Here is a 27,703-nt window from a genome sequence, read left to right on the forward strand (position 1 = left end):
CCACACATGTTATCTGCCTATTTATCCTGGTTGTCACTAAATTTCAATTATGTTCCTTGTACAATGTATGTTGACAATATATTATTTGGAAATAAAGGTGTTTTTGTTTGTGTTTTTTTGCTTTCTCATTGTACTTTATCCATGATTACACGCCCTTATTTTCTAAAATAACAGTAGTATATCCTTATGACATACGTATTTAAAAAGCTGGGTGCCTAAGGCAACAGTTTATGTATTCTTTTCACCTTGGGCGGGGGTATTTTGGTACAAACTATAGGAAAATAATATTTTTATTGCGTTTGATTCAGTTTGCCACTAAAAAGAATTCACATGACATAGGCCTCAATTCACCGAGATCAAGCTGGAGATAATAAGGCAAGAGAAAACTTGCCACCACACAGTGAGAGAGTTATCTTATCTCTTCGTTCCTTAAGTTACTTCCTCTGTAGTTGAAGAGAAACTCCGACCAAGAATTTAACTTTATCCCAATCAGCAGCTGATACCCCTTTTACATGAGAAATCTATTCCTTATCACAAACAGACCATCAGGAGGTGCTGTATGACTGATATTGTGGTGAAACCCCTCCCACAAACAAATTCTGAGTACGTACTCTTGGCAGTTTCCTGTCTGTGGACCTTGCTGCATTGTGGGAAATAGCTGTTTACAGCTGTTTCCAACTGCCAAAAAAAACATGCAGCAGCTACATCACCTGCCAACAGTAAAAATGTCACCATGTAATGTCAGAATGTAAATCAGGGATTTATACGATTTTACAATGGGCAAACACTGACTAAATCATTTATACATAATTATTGTAAAAATGAAGCACTTTTTTATTACATTATTTTCACTGGAGTTCCTCTTTAAGTTACCTCCTCTGTAGTTATTTTCACATGCAGTTAATTAACAGCCTGTCTTTAACTTTAGAATTCTGTAGTTATTTTAAGGATTGAAGAGTTAACTTTAGAGATCTCACCCTAACTTAAAGACAGAAGAGTTAACTTTAAGTTTGCCTGAGGTAAAATGTTTCCTGAATACTACATGCCTTATCACCATCATGGTGATAACTCTAGAAACGTTATTAAAGACAGGAGATAAGCTTAGTGAATTGAGGCCAATGTCTTTAACCCTAAAACACCCCAAATTCTATGAGCTTGCTTGTTGCAGTTAAAATGATACCCTACATGCATAACCAGATACCTGTGATGAAAAGCGGAAAAGCCGCCGCGTGTTCTGACAGTAAGGCGGCTGATTCCGCGTCTGATGCTGTGGTTTGTCCGCGTTAGCATTGTTGTCTGTGTTATCTGGAACTAATGGTGCACATGGGAAGAAAGGCGTGGGGGCCGCCGCATGTTCTGACGGTAAGGCGTCGGATTCCGCGTCCAGTGCGGCGGTTTCCCCGCAGCAACATGCGTCTGGGTTGTCTGGACCTAGTAGTGCACACAGATGGAGAGCTACGCGCGCGCTGCAAGACAAGCTCTTTATACCAATAGGAGGAAGATCAGCTGATCAGGGCGGTCAGCTGACTCCTGCTCAGCTAGGGATTGGTTGATGTGAGCTGGGCGGCGCCGTGGGGCACTTTACTATATATATCTCTGGCTGTTCAGTTGCTGGTTGTCTGGCGTTGCGAATGCCTATGTGTTAGCACTCAGACCTTAGTCAGATCTTTCAGTGTGGTGGAACCAGGAGGACCTGGGAATCCACACTTAGCCAGTTACTGTATATCATCTGTGTTATTCTCTAGCATAGTTCCAGAGTGTTAAGATCACGGCCCTCACACTCCAGACTAGAAATACTGTATATCATCTGTGTGTTTCTCTAGCATAGTTCCAGGGTCTTGAGATCACAGACCTCACACCTCAGACTAGGCCTTGTTCCGATATCTGTTATGACCTGTAGCTTTCCTGACTATTCTTCTGATCTCTGATTTTGTACCTTGCATATCTGATACTCTGTTGCCGACCTGGCCTGTCTGACCTTCTGGCTGTCACCCCCCCCCCCCCCCCTCAGGGTGTCCAGCCTTCTCGCAGAGGTCCCCTGATCCACAGAGGGGACACGGCTCCTTATCAATCAGGGACTCCCTCTCCAGGTGTCCTTGACTGCAGTAGAGTCTCCTCTACTTATTGGACCACCTGCTACCCCGGTGGTCCGAAGATTACTGTTGCACCAAAACACTTACACACTCAGGTGTCTAGAGGTTAGACATATTTGATTATTGGCGATTCTGCAGATCCTCAATAATCAGGTATATCTGTATTCTTGGGGATACTGCAGATCGCCAAGAATCAGATTCTCTCTCTGGTTGCTGACACCTATCGTTACAGAACGCCAGCCCAAAACAATATGGATGCACTTAGCACTCGTCTGGACACACTCACCACCTCGGTGGAAAATCTCATCAGAGTGATGGACGGTCAGCAGGCCCAGATCTCTGCCTTATCTGGGTCACTACAAGTCCTTCAGACGACTGTTAATTCAGTGCGATCCCCTCCAGTCAAAGACTTAAGAATGTCTGTACCTGAAAAGTTTTCTGGCCATAGATCTGATTTTCAGAATTTTAAGAATCGTGTGATGTCATATTTTGAATTGAGGCCTAATCTGTCAGGGACAGAGGCACAGAGAATTACCTTTATTAAGACCTTACTCTCAGGGGATGCTCAAACCTGGGCGTATAATTTACCAACAGGGCATGAAGCACTTAGGTCAGTTGAAGAATTCTTCAAGTCCATGGCCATAATTTATGATGACCCAGACATTGCGTCTACCTCTGAGCGGAAGCTAAAAACCTTGCGTCAAGACAAGGATCCAGTGGAGGTCTATGTGGCTGAGTTCAGGAAGTGGTCAGTGTCGGCTAGGTGGGGGCCTTTTGCATTACTAGATTGTTTTTTATCAGGGTTATCAGACGCACTTTCTGGACTGATGTTGGGATACCCTGAACCTAAAACACTTGAGGAAGCAATCTCTCTGGCAGTACGTGTGGATCGTCGGTTACGATACCAAAAGCAAACCCGTGGTAGGGACAGGGTTAGATATGTCTCTTATGCCACTTCTCCACCTGCCTCACCGCCACCTGAGCCAATGCAAATTGGTCACTCCAAATTAACTCGTTCAGAGAGGAATCGTAGGAAAACTGAGCAGCTTTGTCTGTACTGTGCAGAGGAGGGTCATATAGTGCGGAATTGTCCCAAGAAGTCGGGAAACGCTGCCGCCTAGGTGTAGTCAGAGGTAATACTCTGGGCGCGCAGTCTTTACCTCTGCATAATGATCGTCTGTTACTCCCTTGTTCGGTCACATGGGAGGGTCAGACTGCTTCTACGAAAGCCTTTATTGATTCTGGTTCAGCAGCTAATTTTATCGATTACGAGTTTGCGAAAAAATTGGGTATACCCATGCTTCCTTTGGATCAACCAATCTTGGTCACTGCAGTAGATGACTCTCCTCTGCAGAGTAAACGCCCCTTGTCCCGCACTCCTAATGTGCATCTCAAGGTGGGGGTCTTACATGGGGAGAGTCTGCAATTTCTGGTCTTGCATATGGCAACCTCTACCGTCATTCTTGGCATGCCCTGGTTACAAATCCACTCACCTCAGATAGACTGGGTTACGGGTCAGCTAACGAGCTGGTCATCCCACTGTGATCATCATTGTTTAGCAAAAGTAACCCTGGATCATTCCAACGTTCAGGTTGAAGGTGTACCAAGACAATACGCAGAATTTGCTGATGTCTTTTGCCCAAAGTCAGCAGAAAAAACTTCCCCCTCATCATGCCTTTGATTGTCCTATCGATCTGAGATCTGGTTGTATGCCGCCCAGAGGTCATCTTTATAACCTATCTGGGCCGGGGAAACTAGCTATGCAGGAATACATCAGGGAAAACTTGGCGAAAGGGTTCATACGTCCCTCTCGGTCACCAGCAGGGGCAGGTTTTTTTTTTGTGAAGAAAAAAGACGGAGGTCTCCGCCCCTGTATTGATTACAGAGGACTGAATAAGATCACTGTGAAAAATCGCTACCCTTTACTATTGATTGACGATTTATTCACACAGGTGACCAACGCCAAGATTTTTTCTAAGCTAGATCTCAGGGGTGCATACAATCTGGTTCGCATCAGAGATGGTGACGAATGGAAGACGGCCTTTAACACACCCGATGGGCATTACGAATGCCTGGTGATGCCCTTCGGGTTGTGCAATGCACCAGCCGTCTTCCAGGAGTTAATTAATGAGGTGTTCAGGGAAGTGTTGGGGAAGTTTGTTCTGGTTTACTTGGACGATATACTAATCTTTTCGTCCAACCTCTCTGAACATCGCAAGCATGTCAGATGGGTATTAGAGAGGTTATGTCAGAATCAGCTGTATGCCAAACTAGAGAAATGCCTCTTTGAGGTAGAGTCGGTAGCCTTTCTAGGTTACATCATCTCCACTTCTGGTCTCTCGATGGACCCAGGGAAGGTTTCTGCTGTCCTGGACTGGCCTCAGCCCGTGGGGCTGAAGGCACTCCAGAGGTTCCTGGGGTTTGCCAATTACTACAGAAGATTTATTAAGGGGTGCTCCACCATCATTTCTCCCCTCACCAGTCTCACCAAGAAAGGGGCTGATACTCATCATTGGTCACCGGAGGCTCATACGGCCTTCTTGACTTTAAAGAAGCTGTTCTGTTCTGCCCCAATACTGAGGCATGTTGACGTCGCCTTTCCCTTCATTGTGGAGGTTGATGCCTCAGAGGTGGGGGTAGGAGCGGTGTTGTCACAGAGGTCAGGATTGCAGGGCAAGCTGCATCCATGCACTTACTTTTCTCGCAGATTTTCACCTGCTGAGAAAAATGACATCGGCAACCGGGAGCTGTAAGCCATCAAATTAGCTTTTGTGGAATGGCGACATTGGCTGGAGGGTGCAGAACATATTATCACGGTTTACACAGACCACAAGAATTTGGAGTATATCGAGGGGGCTAAGAGACTTAGCCCTCACCAGGCCCGGTGGTCCCTGTTTTTTGCTAGATTTAGATTTATAATCACGTATACTCCCGGAAGTAAGAATATCAAGGCCGATGCGCTCTCTAGGTGTTTTGAGCCCGAGTCAGTGCAGCCTGCTGCTCCTGAGACTATCCTGCCTCCAAAGGTAGTCCTTGCAGCCACTGAGACTTTGAGAGATTGGTCTACCACTTTGAGTCCCTATCAACAGGATGTTCCAGAGGGGAAGCCAGAGGGGGTCATGTTTGTGCCACTGCCCTTTCGGTTACAAATTCTGCAGTTTTTTCACTCTCACCAGAATGCCGGGTCATCCTGGAGCCACCAGAACTCAGGATCTACTGGCTAGATGTGCCTGGTGGCCTAGTTTAGCTTCAGATTGTAAGGAATTTGTAAGGGAGTGCACAATCTGTGCGAGGAGTAAGCCCTCTCGTCAGGCCCCCGTGGGCACGTTACAGTCCTTGCCAGTCCCCAATGAACCTTGGACTCATATTTTCATGGATTTTGTGGGTGAACTTCCTCGGTCTGAAGGCAAGTCAGTCATTTGGGTGGTAGTAGATCGTTTCAGTAAGATGGCGCACTTTGTCCCTCTGTAAGGACTCCCCTCAGCCCAGGAATTGGCTGATCTCTTCATCCAGCACATCTTCCGGCTGCATGGCATTCCGAAAAATGTAGTGTCAGGTCGGGGAGTCCAATTTTTTTCAAAATTTTGGAGGACCTTTTGCCATCAATTAGACATGGAACTCGCATTCTCATCAGGCTACCACCCTCAGACCAACGGCCAGACCGAGAGAGTTAACCAATCTTTGCAACAATTTCTCAGTTGCTACGTTGCTGACGCGCAAACTGATTGGGTAAAGTTTTTGCCGTTTGCAGAGTTTGCGCACAACAATCTGAAAAGCTCTTCTTCTGGGTATTCCCCTTTCCAAGTGGTGTCAGGTAGATCACCTAAGTTTGCTCCTTTGCCAGTCGCATCAACTCCTTTTCCAGCTCTGGAGGACTGGCAAAGGGCCTTGAAAGAGATTTGGGGAATGGTTAAGAGGAACCTAGGGAAAGCTTTCCAAACCCAGAAGAAGCAGGCAGATAAACATCGGTCTGTGGAGTGGAGATTCTCCCCAGGAGATCTGGTGTGGGTATCCACTCGTCATTTGGCCTTGAAACAATTGTCACCCAAGCTAGGTCCTTGGGTTTCCAGTGGCCAAGAAGATTAATGATGTCACATATGCTGTTGATCTCCCACCCAGCATGAAAGGTGTGAGATCGTTCCATGTGTCCCTGTTGAAACCAGCTGTACAGGTGGACTCCTCTCCCCCCCCCCCCCCCCCGTGTTGGTGGATGACCAACCAGAGTATGAGATTGAAAAGATTCTGGATTCTCGCCTGGTTCAGAATTCCGTGCAGTATCTGGTCCACTGGAAAGGATATGGCATAGAGGAGAGATCTTGGGTGCCAGATTGCCGCATGCATGCGGAGGATTTGAAGAAAGAGTTCCATGATTTACACCCTGGAAAGCCTGGTGGGAGGTGTCCGGAGTCCACTCCTCGGGGGGGGGGTACTGTGATGAATAGCGGAAAAGCCGCCGCGTGTTCTGACAGTAAGGCGGCTGATTCCGCGTCTGATGTTTGTCCGCGTCAGCATTGTCGTCTGGGTTATCTGGAACTAATGGTGCACATGGGAAGAAAGGCGTGGGGGCCGCCGCATGTTCTGACGGTAAGGCGGCGGATTCTGCGTCCAGTGCGGCGGTTTCCCCGCAGCAACATGCGTCTGGGTTGTCTGGACCTAGTAGTGCACACAGATGGAGAGCTACGCGCGCGCTGCAAGACAAGCTCTTTATACCAATAGGAGGAAGATCAGCTGATCAGGGCGGTCAGCTGATTCCTGCTCAGCTAGGGATTGGTTGATGGGAGCTGGGCGGCGCCGTGGGGCGCTTTACTATATATATCTCTTGCTGTTCAGTTGCTGGTTGTCTGGCGTTGCGAATGCCTATGTGTTAGCACTCAGACCTTAGTCAGATCTTTCAGTGTGGTGGAACCAGGAGGACCTGGGAATCCACACTTAGCCAGTTACTGTATATCCTCTGTGTTATTCTCTAGCATAGTTCCAGGGTCTTGAGATCACGGACCTCACACCTCAGACTAGGCCTTGTTCCGATATCTGTTATGACCTGTAGCTTTCCTGACTATTCTTCTGATCTCTGATTTTTTTACCTTGCATATCTGATACTCTGTTGCCGACCCGGCCTGTCTGACCTTCTGGCTGTCACCCCCCCCCTCAGGGTGTCCAGCCTTCCCGCAGGGGTCCCCTGCTCCACAGAGGGGGCACTGCTCCTTGTCAGTCAGGGACTCCCTCTCCAGGTGTCCTTGACTGCAGTAGAGTCTCCTCTACTTATTGGACCACCTGCTACCCCGGTGGTCCGAAGATTACTGTTGCACCAAAACACTTACACACTCAGGTGTCTAGAGGTTAGACATATTTGATTATTGGCGATTCTGCAGATCTTCAATAATCAGGTATATCTGTATTCTTGGGGATACTGCAGATCGCCAAGAATCAGATTCTCTCTCTGGTTGCTGACACCTATCGTTACAGTATGGCGCCAATATTTTATTTGGAAATAAAAGTGCATTTTTTCAGTTTTGCGTCCATCACTATTTACAAGCTTATAATTTAAATGCATATTTAAAAAGTTCAGACTCTTAGGTAACTATTTATGTTGTTGTTTTTTTTTTATTGTAATTTTTTTTTCATTAAAAATTTTATTCGGGTAATTTTTGGTGTGGGAGGCAAACAGTTAATTTTAAATGTAATAATGTGGGTTTATTTTAATAAAAAATGTATGTAGATGTAGTTTTACTATTTGGCCACAAGATGTCCACAGTGAGATTTATTTTTTTAGCCCTGGAAGCGAAGTGCTGACGTCCAGGAAGCATATAGAGGACGGGAAACTTTTATTTTTGTCAGAAAGACTGCAGCCTCTGATAAGAAGCCGTCGGTTTTTCTGCCGGGGACTTAGATCAATGAAAGGGAACTATATTCGCATTCATTTATCACAGGGCTACTGGGCGGCGGCACGCGCGGGCGTTCGCAACAGCAAGGCAGCAGCCGCCTGGACGTGACAATCATGTCCAGGCAGCAGGAATGGTTGATAGAAAGACACATACATTTTTTTTGGGGGGGGGGGGGGGGCGGAATAATGAAAAGAAACTGACTTTGACTTTGACTTTATCTTGTTGCCCATGACCTATGTGCAGTGTTAATTGCATGAGAATGTAAATTGCCCAATTAGCTCATATCCACAGGGTAGGTTTACATCTAAGGACCCCATGAAAGTTTTGCTATGGGCCCCATGATCTCTAGCTACGCCACTGTCACTAAGAGGGGCAAACTGGATGTTTTCATGTGTCCACATAGCAAGAACAGGTTAAACAGTCATTTGTAGCAATAGAAAAGAGCGCTAAGTCCGGCACTGCAGTACAAATTGAGACATTTATTTCAGTAATGACATTCGAAAGAAGCACCATCGTGCAAAATAGCCTTCGGGCTACCCTTCTGTACCCAGCACCCACTGCCAGCACCATCACTTGTAACAGTAGGACATATTCGATATTCCATGGAAGTGAACGGAAAATCAATCAGAAAATCGATCGGAAATCAGATTGGACATGTTGGAAATAATAGATCTGACAGTAAATCTCTCAGAAAATGTTGTTTTGTGTACCTAGCATAAGATCATGCACCAAATGTCACTACTGAAATAAACGTCTCAATTTGCACTGCAGTGCCAGACTTAGCTCTCTTTTCAACTGCCACAGGTCATGTGACTAAGTGTGGAATCTGCAAAAAGGTATTAGTGCATTCTTTCTGAGAATAGGGGATATTTTACTGGTGCAAGTGTTAGTAGTTACTTAGTTCAGTCATGATTTTTAATGTGATCTTATCATGCTCCACAAATTCAGGTTTATTATGGTTTTCTATAGGCTGCAGTACTATTCATACTGTTGCAGATTTTTTCCTGTTAAAGAGAACCCAAGATGGGTTCTAAGAATGCTAACAGCACACAGAGGCTGGGTCTGCATATATCCAGCAGCCAGCTGCTTACTTCTGTAAGTGTCAGTTTCGCCGCTCCCCCGCCTCCTCCATAGCTCTGGTCCCCGCCTGCATCCATTCCCTCCCCACTGATTGGAGGGAAGGAACGCGGGCGGGGACCGGAGCTATGGAGGAGGCGGGGGGGGGGGAGCAGCGAGACTGACACTTACAGAAGTAAACAGCCGGCTGCGACACGCTGTGTGTCGACAGCACGGCTGGGTGATTTATAGGGGCATAGCAGAGTGCAGGGGGGGCTTATTTATTAACCTTGAGGAAGGGGATAGGTCCAATTCTGCGTTGAGTCCACCCGGGAAGACACTCCCAAGTTTGAAGATCCACATGGCCTCTTTACAGTAGAGGACCTCATCAAAATCTCCCCTTCTACCTGAAATTTTCAAACTATATATTCCCTTCACCGAGGTCCCTTTTAAACTATTCTGATGATAGTCCCTGTAATGGTCATAAATTATTCCTGTTGCCTTTCCCCCAGTAATTTTACAAAAGTGCTCCAAAACTCTTTCTTTTAGGGCCCTTTGAGTTTTGCCGATGTAACTCAGGCCGCACGGGCATTGTATCATATATACTACTTTTTTAGTGTCACAATTAATGAATGACCTAATGGCATATTCCTTTTCCCCCCTGCAGTCTGAAAATACACCAGTCCGATCCACGTAAGGGCACATTTTACATTTTGAACATTTGTACATTCCCATTGGTTTTCTCTGGTCAAGCCATGTAGAGGGATTTATTACTAGGGGGCCCCCCAACGTTGCATTGCTAATGGCACAGTTATGTGAGGAGTGAGCAAGCGCGGATGCATGTGATGCTGTTGTGTTTTATTTCCTGGCCAGGATAAGTTTGCAGCATAACTATAGATGCATGATATCTTTGTCACCAGGGGCGTAGCAATAGGGGGTGCAGAGGTAGCGACCGCATCGGGGCCCTTGGGCCAGAGGGGCCCCGAAGGGCCCTCCCTCAACTACAGTATTAGCTCTCTATTGGTCCTGTGCTCATAATAATCACTTCTATAGATACTTTGAGTAGTGGTAATCATTAACAAACTGTTCCCCATCCCCTTCTTACACCTCTGACACTGTAGTTGCCATTGGAAGGTTTTGGTGCACCGTATTAATTGCTATGTATAGAGTGCTTGGGGGGCCCCATTGTAAAACTTGCATCGGGGCCCAGAGCTCCTTAGCTACGCCACTGTTTGTCACGTAGGCACACAGTTGCTAATGCTCCGCAATTGGTGTTTTTAATTGGTTTGGGGTAGTATTTTTGATAATCTCTGTATTTATGGGGGATTGACGTGGATATTTATGTAATAAAAGCAGATTTGGTATACTTTAGATGGCTTGCATGACCTCAATTTCTCTGATTTATTGATTAACTTGCACCCGGGGTTAAGCCCTCCCCCATATAGATATGATTGGGGTGTAGGAACCATTTACTATCCACCAAAAGCTATAATGTTGCTTAATAGATACTAATTGATTTGTGTTTTATCAAACACCTATAGCGTAGTGCCAATAAAGCACATCCCCCTACAACGGTATAATCATTATTCATTGTTTACCCCATTTTAATTAACACTGCTAATTAACCCAAATTCTTGGCTGGCAAAAAACAATGGCCTATACAATAGGAGAAGACCTGGATGGTGAGATCGCAGCTAGCTTTACTGCCACCACCAATGAAACTGATGATGATGTTACAGAATTAAAGGAATTATTTTTTATACATAAGGGCCTATTAATCAAACAACTAAAAAGAAAGTGGAATGCTTCCCTGCTGGAATCATATGTTAAGGCCAGTGTTATCCCGGATGGCATTTTAGAAAGAATCATTCCTGCTGGCAATTTATTAACCTCTCGTTTCATTGAAAAGTGGAAAGAAAAAGCACTAGAGCGAGGTCTAGAAATACTTAAAATGATGGCTGATGAGGAAAGGGAGCAATTACAGGAAATTACGGTTGAGGTAATGGAAAGTGCAGCTGAGTTGAATGGATTGAGTGAACATGCTGAATTCAACTCATTCAATGATAACCTTAAAAAACAAATAGAAAGAATCCAGGCTACCATTAAAAAACAAAAACAGCAGAAGTTTCAGAAAGATCTGGCCAGATGGGATCCAGATGAGGCCCTTAACCCCATTAATCGCATTGAACAAAAGAAAGCGAAAAAGAAAAGAAGGGGGTCCTCGGGCCTGGATAGTCTAGAACCTTCCAGTATTGACACAGACGGATCAATTGTCAGCCGAAAGTCTGTGACTTTTTTAGACGAAGGAACCCCCAACAGAGGAAGAGGCAGAGGCAGGAAAGGCAGGGGAAGAGGGAGAGGGGGAGGGGGGAGGGACAGGAGGGTGGAATCAGAACGAAACGACCAGGAGAGGGAAGAAATCTCAGGAAGAGTGACACGCAGTGGGAGTCAGAAAAAGTAAAAATCATGGAGCGAGGGGTTGATGATGAAACCAGCAGGAATGTGATTAATCTCTCAAAATTCAAATTGAATGAAACTCATATTTCCCTACTTGAGAAGGGGCTGTCTTTCTCCCCTACGATAGCAGGTGACGTTTTTGAAATATATAAGGACATCTATCTGTTCTTGAGGAAAGTGACACTAAAATTAACCTTTGGTGAAAATCAATCACCTGATGTCAATCCCCAGAACAGATATGAATGTCTATCAATAAATGAACGGGAAGCAATGATAGCCCTTGAATCACTTATGGATGAGTTTGGTGATCACTCTTGGAGTACAAATGAAGAAGAGAACAACATTCCCCCCTTGGGGCCATTATGTCCCCCCGTGTCATCCCCCCCCCCCCCCCCAACCACAAATTTACGGGTAAAATCGTCATTTATGCCCCCCCTATCTCAAAACAAAAATGTTCATGTCTTTTTGAATACAATTGAACAGGAACTGTGGAAACTGAACCTTCTCCCTCCTAAAGGGGAAAACAATCTAACGTCACAAGAAAAAGTAGCACTGGATGAGCTGCAAAAAGCCCCAAAATTAGTTATTAAATCAAGTGACAAAGGGGGAAATGTTGTTCTTATGGATGAGGATAAATATATTGAAGAGATTAAAAGACAACTGAACGACACGAACACGTATCGAAAACTTCGGGAAAATCCATTTCCTGCAATCAAAGATCAGGTCAATTGTTTGCTAGATGAGGGAATGCATGAGGGAATTCTTACCACTAGGGAACATGAGTTCCTGTTAGTGAGTACCTTCAATATACCAACTATATATATAATCCCCAAGGTCCATAAATCCTTGACCAATCCACCTGGTCGACCGATAGTGTCAGCTGTAGGCAGTCCAACGCAACGATTAGGCCAGTTTATTGACAAGAAAACACGACCATTGGTTCAAGCGCTACCATCTTATATACAGGACACTCGTGATGTATTGGGTGTCCTGGCCGGTTTCGAGGTGCCCCCGGGGTCCCTCCTTGTGGGGATCGATGTGGAGTCCCTCTACACGTCGATCCCGCATGAGGAGGGTCTCCGGGCAGTGTCCTTTTTCCTCCGCGAGCGGCATCCTTCTGCGTCGGCCCATAACGCCTTTATAGTTGAGGCGATGAGATTGATCCTCACGCGGAATTGTTTTGTTTTTGACGGGCAGTACTACCAGCAATTGCGAGGAACGTCGATGGGGGCGGCATGTGCGCCAGCCTACGCATGTTTACACCTGGGACTCTGGGAGAGGGAGCAAGTGTTCCCCAGTCCGGAGTATGGTGCGCATGCCGCCCTCTGGATTAGATTTATCGACGATATCTTGCTGGTATGGAAGGGCACCAAAGACGAATTGGAACGATTTGTGGCCAAGCTTAACAAAAATGGAAAAAATATCCGGTTGACCTTCACGTTCGGCAGTGAGATCCCTTTTTTGGATCTCCTGCCGAGGATTGAGGGCCAAAGGGTGGTCACAACGTCCTTTCGTAAGCCCACGGCTGGAAATACAGTACTGCATGCGGACAGTCATCACCCGCCATCCCTAAAGAAGGGAATACCTTATGGGCAATTCCTTAGACTAAGGAGAAATTGCGGTAGAGACTTTGATTTTAGAAATGAAGCCCGAAGTATGTATAGAAGATTCCGCGAACGTGGATATACGCATTCTGTGCTGCGTCGAGCACTAAAGAGAGCATGGAATCTGGACCGGCAGGAATTGCTGGCCCCCAGGGGGATGCCGCGAAGGGCGGAGGGGGAGGGGCACTTGCGCCTGGTGACCGGCTATGGAGCGCACTGGGAGAACCTCCGAGAAATGCTGAATAAATTCTGGCCTATCTTGACTTCAGATAAAGATGTTGCAAAAATTGTAGGTCCAAGACCCCTCCTAACAGCAAAGAGGGCACCAAACCTCAGGGATCGGTTGGTGCATAGTGAGTTGCTAAAAAATCCCTCTACATGGCTTGACCAGAGAAAACCAATGGGAATGTACAAATGTTCAAAATGTAAAATGTGCCCTTACGTGGATCGGACTGGTGTATTTTCAGACTGCAGGGGGGAAAAGGAATATGCCATTAGGTCATTCATTAATTGTGACACTAAAAAAGTAGTATATATGATACAATGCCCGTGCGGCCTGAGTTACATCGGCAAAACTCAAAGGGCCCTAAAAGAAAGAGTTTTGGAGCACTTTTGTAAAATTACTGGGGGAAAGGCAACAGGAATAATTTATGACCATTACAGGGACTATCATCAGAATAGTTTAAAAGGGACCTCGGTGAAGGGAATATATAGTTTGAAAATTTCAGGTAGAAGGGGAGATTTTGATGAGGTCCTCTACTGTAAAGAGGCCATGTGGATCTTCAAACTTGGGAGTGTCTTCCCGGGTGGACTCAACGCAGAATTGGACCTATCCCCCTTCCTCAAGGTTAATAAATATGGGTGACTGTATGTCCCAGCACCAGGGTCCCAAAATATCTGAGCCAGGACTATTCCCAGGGGTAAAGCATGAGGAAAGAATGGATCCGCAGTGACTCTGTTGTGCCATGAAAATAGACCTGTGAGTGTGCCTTTTATAACATATATGTGAATGGCATCCTGCAATTAAGGAAGTACGAGTATCTGATCAATGAGGAATATGCGGACTGCTGATCAAATGTTGTAATCTGAAGCTACAATCTGAGGGGACAATATCCAAGCCTGACAGGCAATCTAACTGCTGTTATATAATGGACAGCCTGGCTGGAAGTAGGACTATGCTGACATGCGGAACTTGTGCTTCCAGTATCTTATTATAATGTATAGTTATGGCCTTGGATATAGGCCACCTAATTGCTCTACTAATGATGCCTGCCAAATGCCTATGCTGTTAAAGTATGAAATTATGTATATGGTCTTTTTACGAAACACGTTTTAGCCAGCCAGATTCCATACTGGGCCTGCCCCCTGAAGGAGCTGTCTATCTTGTTGTTGAATGACAGTGCGAGTGAAAGGAGGGCGGAGCTAAGGCGGATACAAAGGATGGGCTGTTAGCAGCCATGGACACACCCTAATGAAACGCCCAATGAGGGCGTGAAACGCGTCGGTGGGCGGAGCTACTACTGGTGCGTGTGACGCAACTCCTCCTCACACACGCTGCCTATGGGCTCCCGGGCTGGCGTCTCCGACTTACTGAAGTGCGCTGATGTGAGGGGACTGTTGTTCGGCCCCAGCACACGTCTGAGCAGGTGACAAACGGTCACAGTACCTTAAGCCCGGCAACCTACCTCAACCCACAGTGATGCAGCAGGACGGGTGAGATCGTATATGAATGCCTCCGAAATGCAGCAGCAGATGTATTGTTGCACAGAGTTGATGGAACTTTATTTGGCTTGGCTACGCTGTTTCCACGCTTCTGCATTTCCTCCTTGCCTCTTCATGTGCTCAGCTGATGAGAAATTGCATTAAGTTGATGGAACTGAATCTGGCTTGGCTTTAATGTTTCCACGCTTCTGCATTTATTACTAGGGGGCCCCCCAACGTTGCATTGCTAATGGCACAGTTATGTGAGGAGTGAGCAAGCGCGGATGCATGTGATGCTGTTATGTTTTATTTCCTGGCCAGGATAAGTTTGCAGCATAACTATAGATGCATGATATCTTTGTCACGTAGGCACACAGTTGCTAATGCTCCGCAATTGGTGTTTTTAATTGGTTTGGGGTAGTATTTTTGATAATCTCTGTATTTATGGGGGATTGACGTGGATATTTATGTAATAAAAGCAGATTTGGTATACTTTAGATGGCTTGCATGACCTCAATTTCTCTGATTTATTGGTTATACAGCATTAGCCAGCTAAAGCACCTCCTGCTGTAATGTGTATTTATGGCCACTTGTCACAGGGGGGCAGTGTGAGACAATAATAGAGAACTTCTGCTTTCAGTTTCTGTATTTTCTGTTAGCAGGGAGAGAGCAAAGCATTCCAAGAATTTACAGAGTTCTGCCAACTGAGGTCAATTGCAGTGCACTTATCTCAAACAAGATAACTCTATTGAAGCTGGTAATGGTTTAATGGTATCACCTAACAACTTTTATTGTTATGTGTTCAGATATTCATAATGATAAGAGTCTACTGAGCTACAGTGCTGGTCACAAACTGTGAAAGCGGATCCGAGATGAAGAACTAACTATAACAAGTAACTTGTCTATATATATATCTTATTTAAAGTTTAGATACATTATATATAAAAGTACACATTTTATTAATGACCAAAATACAAACACATATATATGTAAATCTATTTAAAATTGACCAGAACACATAGTTGTGCCACCATGTCTAGGCCAGATGGAAAGATGTAGGGGATCCCCTAAAGAAAATATTGATAGTGCGCAATCCATCAAATATCTTAATGCAAAAAGAGGGGGAAGCGACTCCTAGCAGGTAACATTGAAACAAAAAAACCTTGGAGAAAAATATATCATTGGTTTTAAAGGCCAAGTGTCCAGGACCTAAATGGAAAAAGACATCCTAGTAAAAAAGCACAGGTGTATCAGATTCCGGCTGTGTTGCTGCAATGTTTCATTGGTTTTAAAGGCCAAGTGTCCAGGACCTAAATGGAAAAAGACATCCTAGTAGAAAAAGCACAGGTGTATCAGATTCCGGCTGTGTTGCTATAATATTTCCAGTGATTTTGCAGGATCAAAAGGCTGAATAACGGCTGATAGAGAGATTCAATCCATCACAATAGGTGGTCTTACTGCATATGTTATCACAAAATAATTGATGTGCAGGTCCACAGGTCAGGCAAGCTGTCTCATTTAAGAGCTATAACAATGGCCAGGTGCACAGAGGTAGATTGATAGGAACACACTGTATGTGGCAAGCACTTCGGGCTAGTAAACAAAAAATTATATTCACAGCAAGCCTGACACATCCGCAAGCCCCAGGAGCAACAAGCAATTCACCAGAGTTAGTGCCCCAATCAGAAGTACATTCTGAGACAGATTCACAGGTAAGTGTTTAAACCACAGACATATGCAGGTACGGATGGTGTGATATTAAAGTTGATATAGTTCATTCATGGAACAATCCGCCAGGGTCATCCCTTCAGCAGCATCAACTTGACATAGACAAACTCAAAGTTCCAGCAAACTACAGCATATAGCAGCATATTGGTGCATCCTAGGAAGCTGTTTCAATAATCATATGGTAAACAGTGGTTACTCCATAGGAGGCTGTTTTCAAGTCACCAGTAAAAATGCATATCATTGAGGTATACTCATCTGAGTAGCTGGTCACTGCAAAGTCCATCCACAGAAGCCCATGTGCTGCCACCACAAGTGTGTCTGGTCACAAAGAGAGCCTTAGAGGCCAACCGGTTTCACTGGTGAGATTACCAGCATCATCAGGGCAGGCTCAGAAGTTTTGCTGCCTGTGGGAGAGAGGAGCCGGCCTAAAATGGCATTGGGCGGCCAGAGGATGCTACCACGCCCCCCCATGACCACTCCCACCCCACCACCACAGGATGCTGGTGGTGAGTGAGAGGTGGAGGCAGAGGCGGGATGCATCAAATTCTCCGCATGTACGCACGGCGTTCCCCCCGCGTCCGCATGCGGTGATGCGGATCAAAAGGAGGGAACGCATATATGCGTACAGGTGCACGCATAGCGTTTCCCTCGCGTCCGCGACACCACCATGCGACACCTAGAGGGAAGTGCGGGCAAATTCACGATTGCGTCCAACCGAAGCCTCCCACCTGAATGCTAATCTATGTAATTCCTGCTAGGTATGGTACAGCAGGCAAGGGGTGTATGACAGTGCACCTGATTGGCTGACTGGCGTCTGCTGGCCAGATAGAGGCAGGATATTGCTGTGGCTGGAAGTTAGCAATTGTGTTTGTTGCAGTTGGCATTCAGTTTAGAGGTGGTGGGGTGAGTTCCCTGGAGGTGAGAGGTCCAGGGCTTGCCCGAACACTACCCTCTAGGTGTCGCATGGTGGTTTGGGGGCCCCAGTGAGTGAGAGAGACCTGGGGCCCCTGGGCTGTCATGTGGACCAGTGTTTGTGATTTTAAATTTATTTTTTGCAGCTTCTAGGATGCGGTTGACAGGTGAGTGGTTAGGGAGGGGACCGTGTGGGAGATGTGCCTACACGGGGCGTCCCTGTAAACGACGCAATTCACGATTGCGTCCAACCGAAGCCTCCCACCTGAATGCTAATCTATGTAATTCCTGTGGTACAGCAGGCAAGGGGTGTATGACAGTGCACCTGATTGGCTGACTGGCATCTGCTGGCCAGATAGAGGCAGGATATTGCTCTGGCTGGAAGTTAGCAATTGTGTTTGTCATATTGAGAAGTCTCAGACTTGTGGAGGATTATCTGTGATAGGAATTTTTAGGACCCATTTGTCTAAATAAAGTTTAGATAGTTTACACAGCAAATCTAGCTGCAAACAGCTTCAATAGAATATAATTATTTCTTCCTGTGATACAATGACAGCAGCCATGTTGTTTGTAAACATTACCCACAGGCAAGCTTATCTGCATCTTCAGCACTCAGCCTGTGAAAAAAAACCTAACCCCCCTCCCCCTCCCTCCTCCCCTCTGCTTCTGAAATTTCTGGCTAGTAATACCTCCCCCTCCTCCTGCCCAGACTGACCTCCCATGAGCCCTTGCTACTGTCTGAAAATGCCAAAGCTCTCTGAAAAGCTGTGGGCGGGGCTTGTTTAGTTTATAGGGAATTAGAGTATTAAAACAAAAACAAAAAAGTATTAGGCTTGAGGAATGCCCTATAAACAATAGGAAAGGAACACAATTATGCAATGAGTAAAAGTTCATCTCGGATCCACTTTAATCTCTAAACCTTTGCAGAAATACTGGATCAAGTTTAGCCTTGGTTGAAAATCCAACATGTGTATGGGAGCCCCCTAATATTTCCTAAAAATCTGGCATGGAGATTTTTTTACTTACATCCAACACTTGATTGACCCCCAAGCACATTGTTCTCCCACTCACCCCACCCGAAGGAAGCTGCTTCGCAGTGCGCGGTTCATCACTCCCCACCCCGCTCCATAGTAACGGATACATCATTAGCCTTTAGGCTAGTGATGCATCTTTACAAAACACAGCCATGAACTGATGCCCAAGCCATCAAGTCCCACTCCCTGTGGGTGACAGTAATTGGTTATGTGTTTATAACTTAAGCAGCAGGAGGAGGAGGTAAGCTCTGGGCTTAGCAGTGAGAGCTGCACTCTATAATACAATACAATAACATTTCTATAGCGCTTTTCTCCCATAGGACTCAAAGTGCTTGGGCTCTCTCAGATTCAGTAATTAGTAAGATGAAGTATCCACACAACAAAAGTTATATTTCTGCAAATGCCAGACTGAACAGGTGGGTTTTCAGTCTGGATTTAAACACGTCCAGGGATGGGGCTGTCCTGATCTGTTGAGGTAAGGAGTTCCAAAACGTAGGGGCAGCATGACAGAAGGCTCTGGGACCAAAAGTTTCCAAGTGGACTCTGGGTATGACTAGATTATTAGAACCTGTGCATCTGAGAATGCAGGGATTGCTACGCAGCTATAACATATCTTTCATGTATCCAGGGCCTAGATTATTCAGGGATTTAAATGTCAGTAGGCCGATCTTGAATAGGACCCTCCATTCTATAGGTAGCCAGTGAAGGGAGTGCAGGACTGGCGTTATGTGGCAGTGACGGGGTTGGTTGGTTAGCAGTCTGGCAGCAGTATTCTGTATCAGCTGTAGGCGGTACAAGATCTTTTTTGGAAGGCCAGTGTAGAGAGCATTGCAGTAGTCCAGTCGGGATGTGATGAAGGCGTGGACTAAGGTTGGCAGATCTTCTGGGGGTATGAGGTGCTTGATTTTTGCAATGTTCTTCAGGTGAAAATAGGATGATTTCACCACAGCAGAGATTTGAGTTCTGAAGTTTAAATCCCCATCAATTAGAACTCCCAGGCTACGCACATGATCAGAGCTGCGTAGATCCGTGCCTCCTATTCCCAGTGGTGAAGACTGCAAGTTAAGTTGTTTTGTTATCATGCTCTGCCCTCCAATCAGAAGGACTTCAGTTTTGTCTGCATTTAGTTTCAGCCAATTGTCATTCATCCATTGCTGTAGTTCACGTAAGCAGGCGTTTATAGTTAGAGTTGGGTCTGTCACACCAGGCTTGAAGGAAAGATATAGTTGGGTGTCGTCTGCATAGCAGTGGTATGTCAGGCCATGTTTTTGGATTAGTTTTCCCAACGGTAGCATGTAAATCGTGAAAAGCAGGGGAGAGAGGATTGAGCCCTGGGGCACCCCATACTTAAGTGTTACAGGGGTGGACAGGAAGGGCCCCATAGACACTTTGTGGGTTCTGCCACTCAAGAAGGATTGGAACCACTGAAGTACTATGCCATCAATGCCGCAGTATTCCTGTAGCCTGTTTATCAAGATGTCATGGTCAACTGTGTCAAAGGCTGCAGAAAGGTCTAGCAGTATGAGGATCGAGCACTCTCCTCTGTCTCTTGCCATGAGCAGGTGGTTGCATATTTGGATGAGGGCAGTTTCAGTGCTGTGGTGTTTCCTGAAGCCAGACTGGAATGGGTCATAACTGTTATTTTGTAGGATTCTGGCTTCTAGCTGGAGGTATACAGCTTTTTCAATTAGCTTGCCCAGAAAGGGGAGGTTAGAGACAGGTCTGGAGCTGGTCATTGCATCTGGGTCCAGGGAGGGTTTTTTGAGGAGAGGCCTGATGATTGCTTCTTTCAGTAAAGCAGGAAATATCCCTGATTGTAAGGAACAGTTAACAATTTTGAGGAATACCGGTACGAACAGGTCGGGGCAGTTCAGCATGAACTGTGTTGGGCCAGGATCCAGGTCACAGGTAGTTAGGCGGACGTGAAGGAGGATGCTTGATGTGACTTCTTCATCAATTTCTTTGAAGTTTGACCAAGGTGTTACGTGGGCTCTGCTAATGGTCTTCGGCGCTATATTAGGCTCAGATGCTGTAAGTTGGATGGCGGACCTTATAGCGGAGACTTTGTCTGTGAAGAAATGGGCAAATTGGTCACAGAGGTCCTTTGAAGACTCCATATTACGTTTTTGACATGCTGGGTTGCAGAGTTTTTCCACTGTGCGGAACAGTTGGGCTGGTTTGTTAACTGCATTTGCAATCTCTTGTGATAGAAAGGATGATTTTTTTCCCGTGATTACCTTTTGGTAGCTCTTCAAGTGGAAGATTAAGGCATGTTTGTCTTCTGGGGACTGAGATTTGCGCCACAGCCTCTCAAGTTTTCGGCCTTGTCTTTTCAGCTCTTTTATAGCGTTATCAAACCACTGTGCATGATGGTGTGGATTAAGATATTTGGTGCGCAGAGGAGCAATGGTCTCAAAGGTGGAGGACACACATTTGTTGTATTTAAACACCATGGTATCAGGGTCCAAGCTGAAATCAGTCAATTCATCAAAGCTAAGGTTATCTCGGATATGTTGAGGTGTTAGCCCTTTTAAGCGGCGATATTTTATTTGATTCTTGACCTGGTGTTTGACGGCTGGTATTGAGAGGGAGAAGTGGATAGTGTGATGGTCTGACCAGGCAACAGGATTAATTTCCACATTGGCTATTGACAGCCCAGTATTGAATATAAGGTCCAGAGTGTGACCTTTCCTGTGAGTAGCAGAGCTGATTGATTGGAGGAAGCCCAGTTCATGTAAGGCACGAGGTAGCTCTTTTCCAAATTGTGAAGAGGAGTCGTCCACCCATGTATTGAAATCTCCAAGAACAATCCATCTGGGGTGTTCCAGTGTTAGGTTGCATAGGAGGTCTACAAGTTCCTCAAGGAAGTCTGAGTATTTTTCTGGTGGGCGGTAGATCAGCAATATGTTAATGTTTTCCTCAGCTGAAAGTTGCACCCCCAAGCATTCAAACGAGTTGGTAGGACCTACAGTAAGTGGTCTGATTTTCAAAGCTGATCTAAAGCAAAGTGCAACCCCTCCTCCCCTGCGTTCTTTCCTGGTGCAGTATATCACGGAATAGTTTGTTGGCACAGCTGCCTCCAGGGTGGGGCCAACAGGTTCAGAAAGCCAGGTTTCAGTCAGGCAGGCCAGATCAGAAGACTCTATTAGATCATGTATGATTGCTGTTTTGTTGTTTATTGATCTGACGTTGCAGAGGACAGCCTTGATGGGGCTACCCTGGGAGCTGAGGTCTGAGATTGAGGACTCCAGGAGGTAACAGTCTCCAGATGGGTGGCTGTCATCTCTGCTGGATTGTGCTGGAGCTATTAGGGTTGTTGGCTGGGTGTACTCTGTAGATTTTGTCACAGAGTTATTTTGGTTCTTCAGTGAATAACGTCTTTTCCCACGTCCCCTGGATCCTCTCTTTGTCTTTCTGTAGATTCCAACAGACTTAAGTAGAATTATTGTTGATTTGTCAATTGGATATATATTTCTTGGTTGGTATACAGCTAGAAGTGTCTGTGCTGAATAGCTGAGGAAGACACACTTTCTTGCCAACACCATGCGTTCTGGATGCATCTTTGGGTCAAATGACTGAATATTGCAAAGGGAATTTCTCTGGAATGGTAGCATCAGATATAAAAACAGTGTGAGCAGTGGCACAGTTCTGTTTCTGCCTATACTAATAATGAAAATTTGGCATTGGCAATGTGAACAAGGACTTTAATGCTAGGTACACACAATACGTTTTTGCGTTCAATAGTTGCATTTGATAGATAATTTCCATCACGTCCGATATTACTTTCGACCATTTTACAGCTTGATTTCTCATAGAAGTGAATGGAAATTGATACGAAATGATAAGAGAATCGAGTGGAAAAACAAATTGAAAATCGATCAAATTAATAATTGACAGAAAAAACGCATACCTAGCATAAGAGTGCAAAGAGTTTTGGGGAGGCTATTTGCCTACTTCACTTAATAAAGTAGCATACAGTCACTATATACTGAATGCTTTAATAATAATAAAAAATAACTTTGCTTTGATGAACAATGATATATATTTTCACATGTGATCGTTTTACTTGTTACGCTACATTTACCGTGCAGCATCGCTTATTATAGCTTATTGCATTGGGCTGTTCTGTGAAGGAAATGGCTATCCTATTCGTTTCATGTTATAGGCAGGAATACAGTGTTTTTTTGGAATCCTTAGGTATGTGGGAAGGCACACTGAGTCATGGGGTTGTTTGCTGGAAGCTGGGGTGTCATGTGAGTCATGTGTAGAGCTTTCTGGTAGTGCAGAAGAGACACAAGGATAAGGAAGCTGCACTGGAAGTGATGGGTGAAGTGCTGTGTGTGAATGCTATCCGCAGCTATTGCTGTGGCTCAGGGAGAGTAAGAGCTTCGGACCAACAAGAGGAGGATAGCTCTGCGTCTGAAGAGTCCCCTCAGTTAGAGGTATTTCACACTTTACTATCACATTATCAATGCTGTATCTGTGTGCTGTATCCTAATACAAAACTGCAGTCTTGTAATATCTGTAGATATGCATGTGAAAGGGATTCAATGCAATTCATTTTTTCAATCTGATTTCATGTTTTAAAAGATGGTTCCAAACTGTATGGGTGGCAGTCACGCATAGACAGCCCTTTTGGCTGATTATATACAGTAAATAGGACCTTCACTGTTCTCTTCTTGCATATTTATTGGTTAAAACCATATGCCAGTGGTGTGTAAGACATAGAAAAAAATCCAAAACAAACAAGTCACTGCTTCTTAATCAGATTAAAGAACACATTTTCAGAAGATAAGCAAGTTTCAGAATCACAATTACATTAAATACTGTAGTTAGTCGAGCAATATGACAATTAACATGTTTGCTTGTGGTGTAGTATTACAGCACAGCAGGAGTGGGATTGTACAGGCCAAGGTTCAGAATTCAAGTACTTAATGAAGCTGTAAAGAGTTTTGTGCATTTCATGCAAGGTTTAATTTATAGGTTTTCTGTTTTTTTTGTTGCTTTCCTTCCAGGCGCAGCCCTATCCCTCCTCTTTTATGTGCAGCCCCCTTCCCCATGAGTAAAATCCATGTAGAACAGCCCCTCTCTTTCATGTACAGCTATCTGGGGCAACAGCTTTCCTTGGCTGTGTTGCTACCCTTTTAGATTTGAAGTCTGAGCTTCCATATGCAGTAACCCCTATTCCATATCTAGCAAGCCCTGTGGACTCATGGCCTTTGGGGCCTTTCCAGAAATCAGGCACTAATTCCATATTTCCAAAAAGCTCTGGTGATGGGAATTATCTTTATTAAAGGACAACTGACCTGAGAGGGATATGAAGGATGAATACTACCTTAGTTATTTCCTTTTAAACAATTATAGTTATTATTGATTTATAAAGCGCTAACATATTGGACATTGCCTGGCTGTCCTGCCATGCAGATCAGATGATTTACTTAAAGGACATCTGAACTGAAAGGGAAATGGAGGCTGCCAAGGAGAGTTATGATTGATGGATTTGCATGTCAGTTGGAGCAGTTTAAATGTAGGTCCAAAGGAGCCAGGGAGCCAGGGAAGGGACTTCCAAAGAGGGGCAGCTGAAGAGGATTGATGTGATCAGAGTCTGATCTCTGGAATGATGGCATTAGAATAGACCAGATGGGAGAGGACCAGAACATGGACCAGGAGGAGTTTAGTGGCATTTGGGTTAGGTAGGGGTGGGTTCTGGCAATGTTGCGGTGCTGGAAGTGACAGGACCAGGAGATTGTCAGGATGCAGCAAGTGAAGGAGAGTGCTGAGTCAAGGGTGAGACCAGGCTGCTGGCTTCATGGGCAGGGAGGGTGGATGTGTTGTTGATAGCAATGGAGATGTTGGGGAGAGGGCTCAATGAATAGGGTGGGAAGATCATGAGTTCTGACTTTTCCAGGTTGAGTTTCAAGCATTTTTGGGGCATTGAGGTGAAGTTGGCAGACAGACAAGAGGAGATTGTATCCAAAGTGCAAAGAAAGGGGGGGGGGGGGAGATCAGAGGTGTGGAGTTAGATTTGCAGTCATCACATGCCATTACTCTTGATATTTCATAGTCAGAATATTCTGTTGTGTTTTTAAAACCTGATGTAGTGCTTAGTTTTTGAAAGCTTATTAAAAAATAGCAGTTATTAAATGTTTCCAGGAATCCAACCTGTGAGAAGGTTACAAGGGAGAAACTAGTGGGGATCACCTCAAAATATAATGTATATCCTTTGACTTAGTCAGGGGCCAAACATGAGGCACTGTATTTTGCAAGTTGCCCATTTCTGGTTTAAATAAAGCCAGTGTGACAGTGAAGCTCTGACAGATGTTCTAATATTCATCAACAATATTTTAATGAAAAAATAGTAATTCCATTGTTACAAAATGTTTACTATAATTGATATAAAAAAGAGCCTTTGGTAGTCTTTACTGTATACACAGTCATAATGTTCTGACACATTGCTACATTGGCAACAATTCACAAAGCATTACCATATGCAGTAGTGCAGAAAAAAGTTGATTTTACTGAACTTTTAGTGAAATGTCAATTTACTGAAGCTGTTACCGCATGGCGAGCTGAAATTTCCAACCAGTTAGGTAAATTACACGTCAGTAAATGTCAATTCACAAGGATGAACATGTGGTTAATAGAGATGGCTCGAACCTCCGATTTAAGGTTCGCGAATCTCGAATGCGAACTTCCGCAAAAGTTCGCGTTCGCGCGAACTATGCAAACCGCAATAGGCTTCAATGGGCGGGCAAACTTTCAAAACTACAAACACTAATGCTGGCCACAAAAGTGATGGAAAAGATGTTTCAAGGGGTCTAACACCTGGAGGGAGCATGGCAGAGTGGGATACACGCCAAAAGTCCCGGAGAAAATTATGGATTTGACGCAGAGCAGGGTTTTAAGGGCAGAAATCACATTGCATTGCTAAATTGGAGGCATGAAGTGCTTTAAAACATCTTGCGTGTGTGTATACATCAATCAGGTAGTGTAAGTAGTGTACTGCTTCACACTGACACACCAAACTCACTGTGTAACACACCACAAACAGCTGTTCGTGTAGTGATGGCCATGCTGTACTGGTGCGCATGATGGCGAGAGTGCAGGCGATGGCGGTTTTCAAGCCCATATGGTCGGGCTGAGGTAGCTCAATGACAGAACAGTGACTGTCCAGCTGATCGAATTTGGTCTGTCCACAATGAAGCAACGACCTTATTATCTTGGGTCAGGTGTGCCCCCCAACAGACTCATATAGCCGGTTATTGCTTCATTGTGATACGCAAGCCCCTTCACCGCGGCAAGGCAACGATCATGAAGGGGAATTGACACATGTACATGCCTTTTTGTTTTGTTGTTGCAGCCCCAGTGCATCCAGAAAAATTAGGCAGGCATGTACACGAACCAGAAAAATTATTATTCTTTTTGTTCAGGAATCCACCTGGAGTCCTGGACCCTGTTGGTGGTGGCGGAGAAGGCAGTCAAGCGGCCTGCAGGCAGAGATACTCTGTGGGGACTGACTTAGTCTTAGGGCAGGAAGCAGTGGCTGGCTGGCAGGCAGAGATGCTGTGTGGGGACTGACTTAGGCCCTGTTTCCACTACACGCAGATTGGATGCAGAATGGATGCACAATGGATGCAGAAAAATTGACTCCAATGAATTCCTATGGGAAAAGTCTGCATCAGAAAAATTGTGTTTAGTGGAAACAGGCCCATAGGCATTCATTGGAGTCAGTTTTTCTGCATCCATTCTGCATCCAATCTGCGTGTAGTGGAAACGGGCCCTTAGTCTTCGGGCAGGCAGTCACTCGGCGTGCAGGCAGAAATGCTGTGTGTGTGGGAACTGTTCAACTGACTTAGTCTTCGGGTAGGCAGTAGCCCTCCTGGATCCATGAATCATTCATTTTAATAAAGGTGAGGTACTGAACACTTTTTTTGACCTAGGCGACTTCTCTTCTCACTGACAATGCCTCCAGCTGCGCTGCAGGTCCTTTCTAGGATGCTTGAGGCAGGGCAAGCCAGAAGTTGGATGGCAAATTGTGACAGCTCTGGCCACAGGTCAAGCCTGCGCACCCAATAGTCCAGGGATTCATCGCTGCTCAGACTGTCGATGGTTCTTTCTCTACCATTGTTAAAGAAAGGGTACGGCCGGGAATCAGGGTTTGATTCCGGTCCGGAGTGGGGGCCTGAGAAACGGCTACCACCACACATCCAAGGAAGGCAGCAGGCAGGGCACGCAAGTCCTGACTCGGGGAGGTAGTGACGAAAAATAACAATACAGGACTCTTTCGAGGCCCTGTATAATGAAGAGTACACTTGAAATCCTTTAACGGGAATCTGTTATGGAGGGCAAGTCTGCCATTCATTCAACTGTGTGATCAACTCTCTTTGGTACTTCCTGCACCATGGTGACCACGGGTAATGGCTGGGGAATCAGGGTTCGATTCTGGTTCAGAGTGGGAGCCTGAGAAACGGCTACCACCACACATCCAAGGAAGGACCCAATGTGCTGTATAAGTAATGTACCTGCCCTGACCGTGCTTTCCAGACCAGGGATCTGTGGTCAGATGGACCCTTGACCCAACGCTGTGTGCCAGAGATGACACTACTTGCCTTTCAACATGACGGTACAGTTTGGGTATTGCCTTTTTAGAAAAATAATTGCGGCCTGGCTTACTGCTGGTATAATACAATGTGCAGTCACACAGGTGCAGTGAAAGGTATGCACTGACTGCTGGTATAATACAATTTGCAGTCACAGATGCAGTGAAAGGTATGCACTGACTGGTATATAAAACAGTTTGCAGTCACACAGATGCAGTGACTGGTATAATACAATCTGCAGTCATACAAGTGCAGTGAAAGGTATGCAGTGACTGCTGGTATAACAATGTGCAGTCACACAGGTGCAGTGAAAAGGTTGCAATGACTGCTGGTATAACAATCTGCAGTCCCACAGGTGCAGTGAAAGGTATGCAGTCCCCGGTATATAAAACAGCGTGCAGTCACACAGATGCAGTGAAAGGTATGCAGTGACTTGTACACTGTATTACAATACAATGTGCAGCAGTCACACAGGTGCAGTGAAAAGGTATGCAGTGACTGTGGTATAACAATGTGCAGTCACACAGGTGCAGGGAAAAAGTTGCGGTGAATGCTGGTATAACAATGTGCAGTCACACAGGTGCAGTGAAAGGTATGCAGTGACTGCTGGTATAACAATGTGCAGTCACACAGGTG

At 45.3% G+C, this 27,703-nt stretch overlaps 1 protein-coding gene across 5 annotated transcripts in view; it reads left to right on the forward strand.

The window, feature by feature from the left end:
• The window catches only part of CDK15 (cyclin dependent kinase 15), a 276,452-nt gene that overhangs the window by 37,145 nt on the left and 211,604 nt on the right, over positions 1-27,703 (forward strand). For 4 of the 5 annotated variants that reach the window (XM_068245101.1, XM_068245104.1, XM_068245102.1 and 1 more), the window contains exon 1: positions 22,767-22,909. The exons of the other annotated variant lie outside the window; for it this stretch is intronic. In XM_068245101.1, the coding sequence (XP_068101202.1) occupies positions 22,790-22,909 (120 nt within the window). In that variant the 5' untranslated portion in view covers positions 22,767-22,789. Of the gene's footprint in view, positions 1-22,766; positions 22,910-27,703 lie in introns of those variants that run through there. 5 annotated transcript variants of the gene reach the window in all.

This window comes from Hyperolius riggenbachi, chromosome 7 (genome assembly GCF_040937935.1).
Source record: "Hyperolius riggenbachi isolate aHypRig1 chromosome 7, aHypRig1.pri, whole genome shotgun sequence".
Taxonomy (NCBI): Eukaryota; Metazoa; Chordata; class Amphibia; order Anura; family Hyperoliidae; genus Hyperolius; species Hyperolius riggenbachi.